General features: G+C 40.0%; 1 protein-coding gene and 1 long non-coding RNA gene across 6 annotated transcripts in view; one reads left to right on the top strand and one right to left on the bottom strand.

The window, feature by feature from the left end:
• Positions 1-13,690: 13,690 nt before the first annotated feature.
• On the bottom strand, positions 13,691-14,135 carry LOC123330530. The gene is made up of 2 exons (XR_006546521.1): positions 14,001-14,135; positions 13,691-13,791 (listed from the first exon to the last, which is right to left on the bottom strand). It is a non-coding gene; the product is annotated as an uncharacterized LOC123330530 (long non-coding RNA).
• Positions 14,136-14,204: 69 nt separating this feature from the next.
• The window catches only part of DDX4 (DEAD-box helicase 4), a 68,915-nt gene continuing 67,728 nt past the window's right edge, over positions 14,205-15,391 (top strand). For 4 of the 5 annotated variants that reach the window (XM_025270432.2, XM_025270431.2, XM_025270430.2 and 1 more), the window contains exons 1-2: positions 14,205-14,340; positions 15,384-15,391. The exon at positions 15,384-15,391 is cut by the window's right edge and continues 69 nt beyond it. In XM_025270432.2, coding sequence (XP_025126217.2) covers positions 15,389-15,391 — 3 coding nt within the window. In that variant the 5' untranslated portion in view covers positions 14,205-14,340; positions 15,384-15,388. 5 annotated transcript variants of the gene reach the window in all.

Below are 15,391 nucleotides of genomic sequence, written 5' to 3'. Positions count from 1 at the left end.
AAGGAAGCCGTCCTAGAGAATTTAAGTGAGTTACCCAAGGCAAAACAACTATTAAGCAGCAGAAGAGCTGGAAATCAGACTAAGGTCTTATTCCAAAACCTGTGCTCTCAAACACTGCCTCTGGTATTGAGGGTTTGACAAATACAAGGCAGGTGATGTAATGAACGTTGCCTTTAAGGTGCATGCTAAGTCGTTTCAATAGTGTCTGATTCTTTGTGACCCTATGGACTGTAGCCCACCAGGCTTCCCTGACCATAAGATCCTCTAGGCAGGAATACTGGAGTGTGTTGCCATGCCCTCCTTGCCTTTAAGGTAGATAAAAGTTATTTTGCTAATGGTATCCTTATTTAAAAACTTTTACAACTGCTCTTTAGATCAACATTACATTCTTCAGATCAACAGTACATTTCTTTTGATAACTCCAGTGATAGCAAAATGTTCTTTTTTCTCTGCTTTTCAAGCTGAGAAAATATTTTTAGGCAAGGCTGAGAAGTGTAAAAGGAAATGGTATAGAATGACATCAGCAAAGATAGCTGAATAGGGAACTTGAAAATTGTCCCTCCCACAAAAGCAATGAATAAGCTGGCAAAACTGTCAGAATCAACTTTTTTGGGTACTCTGGAATCTAATAAAAAAAAATTACAGCAACCAGGGAAACACTTAAGGAGAGACTGCTGAATTTTGGCAAGAGAGCTCTATGATCATCTCTAGCTTGTCAGTGGCCTTGAAGACAGCAGCCCACATTCCTGGCTTAGGTTGACGGTAACACAGAGGGCAACATGGACCTTATTCTAAAGGATTCCATGGCAGTCCAATGTTAAGGAGTCCCCACTTTTACTTCTGAGAGCCCCTGTTCAATTGCTGGTAAGGGAGCTAAGATCCCACAGGCAGTGCTGTGAGGGCAAAAAAAAAAAAAAGAAAGAAAGAAAAAGAGTTGTAATTGTGTGTTTTGACCTATCTGGTGGTTCCCTAAAGGTTTGACTCAAGGCTGTCCTGGAGCCTCCCCAGGACTAAGGCAGCTAGCTTCCTAGGCAGTGTTTGTCAAAAGGGTTTAAAATATATTAGCCACTGCCATCAGGGTACAGTATAACAGATGAGACAAACAATAAGCAGGCCAAAAGCCTGGGAAGGAAGAGGCTAGGGGAGCAGATACTTGGGGAATAAGGGTTTTGAAAAGCTTCCTCTTATTCTGGGAAATCCAGAAGGCCACATGCCTACCTTGGTCTGGACATATACTCAGAAGAGACCTGAGAAGACCCTGTCAACCTAAGCTCTCGCTTCTGGTTGACCTTTAGAGTTGGTGCAGGGAGGAAGTGAAGACTACTGCAGAAATGTAATGTATCTAACTAAGCACTGAAGGAGTGCCCCAGTGACACAACTAATTGGCAAACACTGGAAGAGTTTTTTTGAATCTTGAGTGTTTATTTTTATTTTTTGCTTCTAGGCATTTAATAAAGACATCTCTGCTAAATTACTAGTTGAATAGTTCTGGAAGTTTTGGCAACAGCAATCAGAGCAGAAAAAGAAATAAAAGGAATCCAAATTGGAAAAGAAGAAGTAAAACTCTCACTGTTTGCAGATGACATGATCTTCTACATAGAAAACCCTAAAGACTCCACCAGAAAATTACTAGAACTAATCAATGAATATAGTAAAGTTGCAGGATATAAAATCAACACACAGAAATCCCTTGCATTCCTATACACTAATAATGAGAAAATAGAAAGAGAAATTAAGGAAACAATTCCATTCACCATTGCAACGAAAAGAATAAAATACTTAGCAATATATCTACCTAAAGAAACTAAAGGCCTATATATAGAAAACTATAAAACACTGGTGAAAGAAATCAAAGAGGACACTAACAGATGGAGAAATATACCATGTTCATGGATTGGAAGAATCAATATAGTGAAAATGAGTATACTACCCAAAGCAATCTATAGATTCAATGCAATCCCTATCAAGCTACCAACGGTATTCTTCACGGAGCTAGAACAAATAATTTTAAAATTTGTATGGAAATACAAAAAACCTCGAATAGCCAAAGCAATCTTGAGAAAGAAGAATGGAACTGGAGGAATCAACCTGCCTGACTTCAGGCTCTACTACAAAGCCACAGTCATCAAGACAGTATGGTACTGGCACAAAGACAGAAATATAGATCAATGGAACAAAATAGAAAGCCCAGAGATAAATCCACGCACATATGGACAGCTTATCTTTGACAAAGGAGGCAAGAATATACAATGGAGAAAGGACAATCTCTTTAACAAGTGGTGCTGGGAAATCTGGTCAACCACTTGTAAAAGAATGAAACTAGAACACTTTCTAACACCATACACAAAAATAAACTCAAAATGGATTAAAGATCTAAACGTAAGGCCAGAAACTATAAAACTCCCAGAGGAGAACATAGGCAAAACACTCTCCGACATACATCACAGCAGGATCCTCTATGACCCACCTCCCAGAATATTGGAAATAAAAGCAAAAATAAACAAACGGGACCTAATTAAACTTAAAAGCTTCTGCACAACAAAGGAAACTATAAGCAAGGTGAAAAGACAGCCTTCAGAATGGGAGAAAATAATAGCAAATGAAGCAACTGACAAACAACTAATCTCAAAAATATACAAGCAACTCCTGCAGCTCAATTCCAGAAAAATAAATGACCCAATCAAAAAAATGAGCCAAAGAACTAAATAGACATTTCTCCAAAGAAGACATACAGATGGCTAACAAACACATGAAAAGATGCTCAACATCACGGATTATCAGAGAAATGCAAATCAAAACCACTATGAGGTACCATTTCACACCAGTCAGAATGGCTGCGATTCAAATGCTCAAGCATTTGATATGCTTGATAATGCTCAAGCAATAAATGCTGGAGAAGGTGTGGAGAAAAGGGAACCCTCTTACACTGTTGGTGGGAATGCAAACTAGTACAGCGACTATGGAGAACAGTGTGGAGATTCCTTAAAAAACTGGAACTAGAACTGCCTTATGATCCAGCAATCCCACTGCTGGGCATACACACTGAGGAAACCAGAAGGGAAAGAGACACGTGTGCCCCAATGTTCATCGCAGCACTGTTTATAATAGCCAGGACATGGAAGCAACCTAGATGCCCATCAGCAGATGAATGGATAAGAAAGCTGTGGTACATATACACAATGGAGTATTACTCAGCCATTAAAAAGAATACATTTGAATCAGTTCTAATGAGGTGGATGAAACTGGAGCCTATTATACAGAATGAAGTAAGCCAGAAAGAAAAACACCAATACAGTATACTAATGCATATATATGGAATTTAGAAAGATGGTAACAATAACCCTGTATACGAGACAGCAAAAGAGACACTGATGTATAGAACAGTCTTTTGGACTCTGTGGGAGAGGGAGAGGGCGAGAGTGGGATGATTTGGGAGAATGGCATTGAAACATGTATAATATCATATATGAAATGAGTCGCCAGTCCAGGTTTGATGCATGATACTGGATGCTTGGGGCTGGTGCACTGGGATGACCCAGAGGGATGGTATGGGGAGGGAGGAGGGAGGAGGGTTCAGGATGGGGAACACATGTATACCTGTGGCAGATTCATTTGGATATATGGCAAAACTAATACAATATTGTAAAGTTAAAAAATAAAATTAAATTAAAAAAGAGAGAGAGAAAAAAAATATATATAAATAACCAGAATAAATAAATAAATAAATAAATTACTAGTTGACCACCAAGCTAATGGAATGGAGTAGTCATGCAACAAGGAAGGCAGACTTTATAGAATTAGTTGACTGGTAGTTAAATCTCCTTGAAAAAGACCCTGATGCTGGGAAAGATTGAAGGCAAAAGGAAAAGAGGGCAGCAGAGAATGAGATTGTTATTAGATAGCATCACCTACTCAGTGGACATGACTTTTAGCAAACTCTGGGAGACAGTGGAGGACAGAGGAGCCTGGCGTGCTGCAGTATATGGGGTCACAAAGAGTCAGACATGACTTAGCAACTGAACAACAATGGCAGTTAAGGCTAGAAGCTTGATCATATTTAAGCTTGATTTTTAAAATCAAGTCTTTGTAAGTGGTATTATGTACTTCCCTTCATATTAGGAAGCACATTTCTGGAAGTCTCATTTGCAATATTAAACTATTCAGTGGGCTCAAATATTTTCTCTTTCAAAATTCTCCTTTAGCTTTTCACCATTCTTTGATACGGAGAAGGCAATGGCAACCCATTCCAGTACTCTTGCCTGGAAAACCCCATGGATGGAGGAGCCTGGTAGGCTGCAGTCCACGGGGTCGCTAAGAGTCGGATGTGACTGAGTGACTTCACTTTCACTTTTCACTTTCATGCATTGGAGAAGGAAATGGCAACCCACTCCAGTGTTCTTGCCTGGAGGATCCCAGGGACAGGGGAGCCTGGTGGGCTGCCGTCTACGGGGTCGAACAGAGTCGGACACAACTGAAGCGATTTAGCAGCAGTAGCAGCAGCCATTGATGATCATCTGCTAGATCAGAGGTTCATGTCACCTTTAGTGTCTGAGTAAGTTTTTCTCCGTGTCCTTGTTTCCATTTACTAAGTAGTTAGGTCCAAACAAGTTAATATGTGTTTATGCCCTAACAATTTTAACCATTTAAATAGATATGTAAATTGAAAAACTATTTTATTTTATTCTTAAAGAACCACAATTGCTTACTAATTGGGTGTATATACCTATTGGGCACTGTGTAACTTCTCAAACCTGGAAATCAGATGGGACATCACTATCTTCTTGTCCTGTCCCACACTGGATTTTGCATAACACTTACTTGAGATCATAGCAACTGTTGCAAACTCAATTTTCCAAAGATGTGATGTTAGCCAAAAGAATTAGCTTGATCTAATGTTAAAACTGTGAAGTATCTCAAGCTGGTTCACATGGCATCTGACAGATGTTGCCGTGTTTACTAGCATGTGAGATGGGTGCAATTGTGTGGTAGTTTAAGCATTCTTTGGCATTGCCTTTCTTTTGTTTTGGAATGAAAGCTGACCTTTTGCAGTCCTGTGCCCACTGCTGAGTTTTCCAAATTTGCTGGCATACTGGCACTTTCACAGCATCATCTTTTAGTGTCTAGATTGTTACAAAATTATGCACATCCGCTCAGCCAGCAGAAGCTCAGGGCTTCCAGGTGGCACTAGTTGTAAAGAATCTGCTTGCCAGTACAGGAGATGCAAGAGATGGAGATTCAATCTCTAGGTCGGGAAGAGCCCCTAAAGTAGGAAGTGACCACTACTCCAGTATTCTTGTATTGAAAGTTTCACGGACAGAGGAGCCTGGGCGGCGGCTATAGTCCATGGGGCTACAAAGAGCTGGACACTACTAAGCACACACACACAGCAGAATTCCCATCACACTCAACGTTCCTCAGACAGCTGCCTAAACTCCAGTGAAGTACTTTGGTTAACTGTCCTTCACATAACTCTTTTACCTTGTAATAACCTTAGTCTGATTATTTTTCCTCCCTTTGTCACTCATCAAGTACCTCATGACTGCTTAATGCTGATGGATCACCTCCTAAATTCTTATAATGATCTAAAGGAAATTCCACTGTGTAATATTTCTTTCTCATCATTCACTGATGGTTCTTATTTGAAAGGTGACAATGGAAAATATTGTGTTGGGTATGCTATAACAACTCTTTTTGATGCTGTTGAGGCAGCATCTTTATCCATGACTACTTCAGCCCAATACACTAAATTATATGCTCTTACATGGGCTTGTACTTTAGGCAAGGACAAAACTGCCAATGTTAATACCGTTAGTAGACATGGTTTTGAAGTAGTTCATGATTTCAGAATGTGGAAGCAACATGGCTTCCTTCTTCCAGTGGAAGTAAAATTTTAAGTGTTGGTTTTTTAAAAACTGTGTTTTGGACCAAATAATAATTCAGTCCTGCTGAAGACTCTAAAATTCCCACTCTTCACTACTATATATGAATTAAACAATTAGTATACTGACAAAATAATAGCCTTCATGAATCAATACTGGTGGGGAAACATTAACAAGGCTGCAAAAAGTGCCTACCTCACTTGTCTCACTTGTCCAAAGTACAAACCTGGGAAGCTGGTTTGTATTACATCCTGGACAATTTAAACTGCATCATGGACCATTTGAGGTCTGGCAAGTGGATTTCATACAAGTTCCTTCATCTAATGCATATATGTATGTTTTAGATATGGTCTATATGTTTTCACATTGGACTGAATGAAGCCTTTCTTTGAAGACAGACTGCTACTTCTTCTGTGGTTAAAGTCCTTTTGAAAAAGATCACCCCTACCTGGGAACTCTTCTAGAACTATGAGGAGCCCATCTTACTGGCCAGGTGCTTTGACAAGTCTGTGCTGTTTGGTTGGCTTTATATCACTTTTACTGTAGTTACCATCCTTAGTCCTCTGATTTAGTCTAACGCACAAAGGGTGTTGTTTAGATTCAATTGGCAAAATTCAGAGAGGCCTAAAGCCTTGCTATGATTCCTCTAAATCTCACATCCATTCCTTTTGGAATTTATAAACTCTTAGAGATAGTCACAGTATATCCAATGAACTTGGCTCCTGCTTATTTTGATCCACAACTGATAAAAGGAAAGGAACTCCAGTATTGCAAATGCGTAATGGCTTCTATTAAAAATAACCATGTTTTGGTAGATCAGTCTTTTCAAATGGCACCCTTGGGGGACAAAGACCTTATGTGTCACAACTTGCAACTTGGAGATTTCATCTATTAGAAAAGATACATCCAGAAGAACTCTCTTCAGTCTTATTGGAAAGCCCTTTATTGAATACTCCAAACAACCCTTGTGCCTCCAGACTCCAAAGAATACTCTTGGATTCCTGAGCTACACCTAAAGAACGCACCAAACCCTGACTGAAACTGCACGTCATCTGGTGACATGAAAGTGAAGATTTTCCAGAACTGAAGCAGATGACATCTGATGAGATAACTTTCCCTAGATATGTAGACCAGGCCTGTTGGATGTTTGTTGCCAAACCTTTGATGATGGCATAATGCTTCAGAAGATTTCTGATGCCTATGATTTCGATAACAGGACTTTAGATAAAAAGTGCTTGACAGTCTTCCCTCCTTCCCCTCCTTGTTACTCAAATGTGACATTAATGGGTTTCCAATCTAATGTGAGACACTATGCCCAGTAATGGTCCTTTGTGACATTGAGGGACAAAAAGCTGTTAGAACTAGAAACCCTGACTCTTGATCAGCAATGCTTTCAGAGAAAAATCCTGATCAAAAGGGGAAGACGTAAAAAATTTATGAACAGAAACCTCAGTTAAATAGAGTTGGGAGACCAGAAGGGGGAGCTCTCGTAACCTGTGATGATAATAGAACCCAACAGGAAGAGGAAAGACTCCTTTCCTGACAAGGACTCAGTGAAAAGCCATGAGCTGTTTGTTTTAGTCATGATATGTATGTTTGTGCACTGGACTGAAGACTTTCCTTTAAGACAGACTACCTCTTCTGTGGCTAAAGTCTTTTTAGAAGTGGTTATCCCTATCTGGGGAACTCCTCTAGAGCTATGAGGAACCCATCTTACTGGGCAGGTACTTTGACAAGCCTTTCTCCTCTCTATAAAAAGTGTTCTCCTTCCTTTGCCACGCCAGGACTTGCATGTGGTTTGGGATGCCTGCCGACCCCAAACTGCAGTTCTCTTCTGATCCTGAATAAACAAATCTTTGCTGGAGAAATATTTAGCAGTGTTTTTGTTTCAAGTCAACATTAGTCTATGTGCTAGCATGTGCACTGCTGATGGGTTTGTCAAAGTTGCTAAGTTTTTTCAGTGGGCAGAGTACGGAAGTCTTTGTGTTGTAAATTTTTTATTTTATTTTTTTAAGGAGATAATATATCATGAGTTCATATTGATATTTCTAGTTCAAATTTAAGAGTATAGGGTTATTTCTTAACCTCTGCTTTTCTTTTTCAATTTCTTTTCTCTCACACTGAAAAATCTTACTTCTTAAACAATAGTAACTTAATTATGTACCAGTTTATTACTGGCAATATGACTATAGAATTGGTGGATTTTATGCAATATTTTTTGCCTTATGATATATCTCACTAGGGACATATGGTCAAATTACTATATTTTAAAGCATTTTAAATACATTTCTGTGTGGTTAAGCCACTAACTAAATACACATTTATTTAAGTGCATTTGGTTTTTTGCATTAACTTTAAAGATTGCCTTTTTAAATTTTGATTTGATTTAGTTTTATAATTTTGTATAACAATCACATGGTTTCACAATCAAATCCACTCATTCAGAAACCCCTGACATTCTTCTCCTTCTCAACCTATTCTCTCTTAGTCATTTTATAATTTTTGGCTTGTCCTTCCATTAAAAAAAATACAAGCAGATATATCTCTTTAGATATAAGCCAGCATACTTGACCTAACATACTTGACTACACTAAAGCCTTTGACTGTGTGGATCACAACAAACTGGAAAATTATTTTTTGTTTTTGTTTTGTTTTTTTCATTTAAATCTTTTTTAGAACATCTTTATTTTTATTTTATAGCATCAATAATATGTAATCAGGGAGAAGGCAATGGCACCCCACTCCAGTACTGTTGCCCGGAAAATCCCATGGATGGAGGAACCTGGTAGGTTGCAGTCCATGGGGTCGCTAAGAGTCAGACACGACTGAGTAACTTCACTTTCACGCATTGGAGAAGGAAATGGCAACCCACTCCAGTGTTCTTGCCTGGAGAATCCCAGGGACGGAGAAGCCTGGTAGGCTGCAGTCCATGGAGTCACACAGAGTCGGACACGACTGAAGTGACTTAGCAGCAGTAGCAGCAGCAATATGTAATCATAATTTTCTGATTTTACAATGCTTCCATTTTTCTTTTTTTTAATTTAAATTTATTTATTTTAATTGGAGGCTAATTACTTTACAATATTGTATTGGTTTTGCCATACATCAACATGAATCCACCATGAGTATACACGTATTCCCAGTCCTGAACCCCCCTCCCACCTCCATCCCCATACCATCCCTCTGGGTCATCCCAGTGCACCAGCCCCAAGCATCCTGTATCCTGCATCGAACCTGGACTGGCAATTAGTTTCTTATATGATATTATACATGTTTCAATGCCATTCTCCCAAATCATCCCACCCTCTTCTTAAAGAGATGGGAATACCAGACCACCTGACCTGTCTCCTGAGAAACCTGTATGCAGGACAAGAAGCAACAGTTAGAACTGGACATGGAACAAAAGACTGGTTCAAAATCAAGTATGTCAATGTCAAGGATGTATATTGTCATCCTGCTTATTTAACTTCTGTGCAGAGTACATCATGCGAAATGCCAGGTTGGATGACTCATAAACTGGAACCAAGATTGCCTGGAGAAATAGCAACAACTTCAGATATGCAAATGGTACCGTTCTAATAACAAAAAGTGAAGAGGAACTAAAGAACTTCTTGAGGAGGGTGAAAGAAGAGAGTGAGAAGGCTGGCTTAAGACGCAACATTCAAAAAACAAAGATCACAGCATCTGTTCCCATCACTTCATGGCAAATAGATGGGGAAAAAAATGGAAATAGTGCCAGATTTTTTCTTTGGCTCCAAAATCACTGCAGACAGTGGCTGCAGCCATGAAATCAAAAGACACTTGCTTCTTGGAAGAAAAGCTGTGACCAACCTAGATAGCATATTAAAAAAAGCAGAGACATCAGTTTGCCAACAAAGGTCCATATAGTAAAAAACTATGGTTTTTCCGGTAATTTTGTAGGGATGTGAGAGCTGGACCATAAAGAAAGCTGAGCACCGAAGAATTGATGCTTTCAAATTGTGGTGCTAGAGGAGACTATGAAAGTCCCTTGGACTGCAGAGATCAAACCAGTCAATCCTAAAGCTAATAAACCCTGGATATGCACTGGAAGGACATTATATTGATACTGAGCCATCAAAAACCCCTGGTCACTTCTTTGAGTCTCATATTTTTATGTGACTCCTGTATGCATGAAATTAAAGTTGTTTTTCTCCTTTTGTTTAATGTCAGTTTAATTATTGGGCCAGCCAAAAAGCCTACAAAGGAAGAAGGGAAAATTTTTCTGCCCCTTCAACTACATGGGTGGATGTTTCAGTCTGCTATTGAGGGATTTTTGACTTATTTCTGGTTAACTTTTAGTTCTGCAGTTAATAACTTTGTGGAAACAGTGACAGACTTTATTTTGGGGGGCTCCAAGATCACCTGGAGAATCCCAGGGACGGGGGAGCCTGGTGGGCTGCCGTCTCTGGGGTCGCACAGAGTCGGAGACGACTGAAGTGACTTAGCAAGATCACCTAAGATGGTGAATGCAGCCATGAAATTAAAAGATGCTTGCTCCTTGAAATAAAAGTTATGACAAATCTGCTGCTGCTGCTGCTGCTAAGTCGCTTCAGTTGTGTCCAACTCTGTGCAACCCCATAGATGGAAGCCCACCAGGATCCCCCGTCCCTGGGATTCTCCAGGCAAGAACACTGGAGTGGGTTGCCATTTCCTTCTCCAATGCATGAAAGTGAAAAGCGAAAGTGAAGTTGCTCAGTCATGTCCGACTCTTAGCGACCCCATGGACTGCAGCCTACCAGGCTCCTCCGTCCATGGGGTTTTCCAGGCAAGAGTACTGGAGTGGGTTGCCATTGCCTTCTCCATGACAAACCTAGACAGTGTATTGAAAAGCAGACACATTACTTTGCTGACAAAGGTCTGTCTAGTCAAAGCTATGGTTTTTCCAGTAGTCATGTATGGATGTAAGAGTTGGACCATTAAGAAGCTGAATGCCAAAGAATTCATGCTTTTGAATTGTGGTTTTGGAGAAGACTTTTGAGAGTCCCTTGGGCTTCAAGGAGATCAAACCAGTCAATCCTAAATGAAATCAATCCTGCATATTCATTAGAAGGACTGATGCTGAACTGAGGGTCCAGTACTTTGGCTATCTGACATGAAGAGCTGACTCATTAGAAAAAACCCTGATGCTGGGAAAGATGGAAGGCAAGAGGAGAAGGAGATGACAGAGGATGAGATGGTTGGATGGCATCATTGATTCAATGGACATGAGTTTGAGCAAGCTCCAGGAGATGGTGAAGGACAGGGAAGCCTGGCGTGCCACAGTCCTTGGGGTTGCAGAGTTGGACACAATTGAGCAACTGAACATCAGATTTGTCCTTTTATATTTTTGTTAGTGTATCTTTGAGATAAATTCTAGAAGTAGGATTACAGGATCCAAGGGTAAATACACATGTGATTTTGCTAGATGTTGTCAAATTCCCTTCCCTCAAGGTTTAGACCATGGAACATCCCCAACAGTGATAGGGTGCTTGTTACCTCGAAGCTTCTTGAACAGAGTTCATTATCAACATGTGCACTGATGAATGTGTCTAATATATACTAAGATATTAAATAAAAACACTAAAATTACTATAAAAATGAAAATTGTCTATGAGTTGCCTAAAATCAGTGGTATGAGTACCACACATTCATAAACACTACCTTAGCCATTACTTGAAAAATACAGATATTTTGGCCTCTCTGAACCTTGCTTGGTATGCTGAAAACCCCTGTACAAGTTGCTTTCTTCCTTAGATGTTTCACTAGTACAAGATGTGCTGTCTGAGACATTATAACCCACTCCACCTCTTTTTTGTGTTGATTTATAGGGCTCCAATCTGCAGTATTTAATTTTTTTTAGCCTATTGTACGGTTATGTACATAATAAAAGATTCTCCAATATTTATAATACTTAAAGATGAACATCTAATTCTCCCCCACCTGAGGTAATCCATTTTTGTACTGTTTGTTGTTGTTCAGTCAGTAAGTCATGTCTGACTCTTTAGTGACCCCATGACTGTAGCCCACCAGGCTCCTCTGTCCATGGGATTTCCCAGGCAACAGTACTGGAGTGGGTTGCCATTTCTTTCTCCAGAAAGTCTTTGGACCCAGGGATTGAACCCATGTCTCCTGCATTGACAGGCTCTTTACCACTGAACCACCAGAGAAGCCCCATGTACAGGATCCTGGTAGATTAAAAGAATTTTTAATCGACTTGACATGGTGCAAGGCACAGTACACATCAATTAAAAAATCATTACTTGAATAACATGGAGAGAATGCTAAGAACATAAAATCTATATCAGTCATCCTTATATGCATTACTTTGAACTAACTACATTGATTCCAAGCTGAGAGACAGCTTTAAGGAAACTCTTGCCCTACTTTATTATTGGGGATTTAGGGAATTTGGAGAAACATTACATAAGCTTTCCAGGGAATCTTTTGAGATAAGAATGTTAAGGTTTAAATTCCATTGGTCATTGCCATTCTTGTCACTAGAATGTTCCTTGAGAAGCTAATTTTACCTGGAACATTTAGCATAATACCTGGCATACAGTAGGTGCTCATTTAAAGCCTATTTAACTAATGAATGAATCTCTGCCTTTTCCATACATTGTGATTTATTACCACCAGTAACTTAGGATCTGTTAGTGAGAACAAGAAAATAGAATATACTTATACTGGCTTGATTTTCTTGGGACACCCATTAAGGAACAAGTGTTTACTAAACCGTGCTTGTCTTTTTTTCACTGTTTATGTTCAATTTTTGAATTGCATGATTTTTATCCCTTGTTCATCCTTTACTCAATACTGAACTTTAGTTCTCATCAGAATGCACTTTTTCTTAACCCAGGAGCTCTCAAGGATTATATTGTTTCATAAAGAACTATTTCATTGCAATACCTGAAAGCACAAAAATTTCTTCTAGAGTTAATAGCGGAGAATGTTTGCCAACTATTTTAAAAAAATATGCTCATTCTAGAAAATATTTCCAAGCTTTCCATTCCTAAAATAAAAAATCTAGTTGGTTATCATTCTATCTACACAATTTCATATTTTGTTATTTTCACTTAATACATATTTTCCCACAACATAAAAATTTTTGAAAGAACATTCAATTCAAAGTGAGTAAAAATACATCAGAGGACCCTGTGTACAAATTCAGAGCATCAGAAAGAGTGTTGGTAGCTCTCCCCCATACATATACAGTTGAAAGTATAAGATGCCTCAAGAGTATGATGTAAAAATTTTAAAAATAGAAATTTTTAAAAATGAAAAAATAAAAATTATTAAAAAATTCTGGTTTCACTTCTGTTAAATGTAATCTTTTAAAGATAATTCACCTTGATAATAGTCTGACAAAGTTTGATGCTAACCAAATAAATCCTTTTTAAGGATTCAAAGAAAATAAGTACTTTTAATTAAAGAGACCAATAATGATGGTTCTAGGGCTGGAAAGTGTAAAGTACTTCAGCCTCTATGCCTGAGTGTCAGACTGTGTTAGTTAGGACTTACATTTCTGAACTATTCAGAAATTTATTAAAAGATTCAGAGCATGGAAAATGATGAAAATAAAGCCCAAAATAAAAATGGTATTTTTCCAGTGGTCTGTTGTTATGCCTTTTGGAGGGATGGGAAAATATGGAAAGATTTCTCTGACTTTTTGTGGGCCAGAACAAACACTAACTGGTTGATGAGTGTAAGTCCGAACTACCTTCGGACACCCTTAGGTGTGTAAGTAGGGTTATAAACGGGTGGGTCACAAATCTAATGAACGACGTTCATCAGCACAATTTATTTCTTCTTTCTGGATCAGAGGGTGCCCAAAGAATTCGACCTCTAGCTCTTTAAGACAAGTTACTGTCTTCACAGCCTCCGAGGAATCGGCGTGACAGTCTCATCCTTCGGTCTGGGAAGAAAAAGGAATACACCATCACCCCCGGCCTCAGCCATACTTTGAGGTACCTGGGAACCCCCTGGATGTGAAGCAAGCGCCTCAGAAATAGAGGCCAACTGCCAGGGACTGCAGTCGGCAAAAAAGGAGAGAAAGCTTAAAGAGGTAGGTCGGAGGACATTTTAATTCCTCTTCTTTTTTAAACTTTGACTTGCAGTGCTTACATAGGAAAATTCTATAGCCTCTCCAGATTGAGGACCCCGCACAAGCATCCAGAGAAAGTGACCCACGATCAGCCTTGTATCCCCAGGCCTAACGGGCCACTCCGTCCGGAACGTAATGGGTCAGCTGACGGTGGCCTCGAACGCGAACGCGCAGGGTAGGAGAGGCGGGAGATGGGGGCGGGACGACATGGCTGCCTGGCGCTGATTGGCTGATGGAGCTCGTCGCCTGGTGCCATTTGTTGTTGGATCAGCGCACCAGACGCAGTCTGCGTCCTGCACGTGCAGCCGTTTAAGCCGAGTCAGCGCCTGTGAGGACCCCGGGACAGCAAGCCGCTGAGAGGTGAGTAGGCCGCTGGCTCTTTTACCAGTACGGGATTCATCCCAACGCTCTGGGCTTCCTAGTAGTAGCTGAACTTCGGGCCAAGTGAAGAACGGTTGGGGTGGGTAGGGGTTTGAAGCTGTCCTTTGGGGTCTTTCTGCTTCCTGCCGGAGAGTCCAGTAGCACGGTGCGTGTCCGAAGTCTGGAGTTGAGGCCTGCAGGAAAGGCGAAGGAGCATTTTTGACCACCTGGTGCTACACCATCCCTGTTCAGAGAAAAAGACTCTCAGAACATGGATGGTTGTAGAACTATTCGTGTATACACTCTCTTTCGCGAAACTAGTTGTTTGTTGGAGACATTTGGGCCACCTAATCACCCCTTCCTTCCCTGCCAAACTTCAAGGTCTTGATCCCTGATCAATCTCCCCCTCCCCCTCAAAGAAACTAAATAAACCCCACGGGAAATGTCGTACCCAGTTTTGAAGGGAGAAACCTTGAGTAGTATCTGAAAAATTTCCCCTCCCCCTTAATATTCAGTAAGACGTATTGGGAACCCTTTGGTGAGAAAATAAATTCTGTCAACAGATTTTGGGGGAAAGCCTAAACTTCACCGGAACATGGTGATTGCTAGAGTGATTAGATAAGTGGTTCAACTAATTTTTTAGGGTAAAAAGTTGAAAGTCGCTCAGTAGTGTCCGACTCTTTGCGACCCCATGGACTATACAGTCCGTGGAATTCTCCACGCCAGAATACTGGAGTGGGTAGCCATTCCCTTCTCTAGGGGATCTTCCCAACCCAGGGATCGAATCCAGGTCTCCCACATTGTAGGCGGATTCTTTACCGTCTGAGCCAAAAGGATGAATATAAATGGTATCTCTCGGTAAGAAACAAAACTTTAATTGCCCTTTTTGCAAAAACTTTTGGGGAGGATCAACAGTTAATTGTGTAGTTTGGAGGTATATGTGTGAAAAGATGGTTTATGCTTTTAAAGGTACAACTCTGATCTCTAATTCTGACTGAGCCTAAATGTGCATGTTTGTATTTTCATAAAAACTGAACTGGAAGCCACCATG

This window comes from Bubalus bubalis, chromosome 19 (assembly GCF_019923935.1).
Source record: "Bubalus bubalis isolate 160015118507 breed Murrah chromosome 19, NDDB_SH_1, whole genome shotgun sequence".
In the NCBI taxonomy this organism is placed as follows: Eukaryota; Metazoa; Chordata; class Mammalia; order Artiodactyla; family Bovidae; genus Bubalus; species Bubalus bubalis.
The sequence above is the reverse complement of the archived record's forward strand: the minus strand, read 5'-3'. Positions and strand labels throughout refer to the sequence as shown.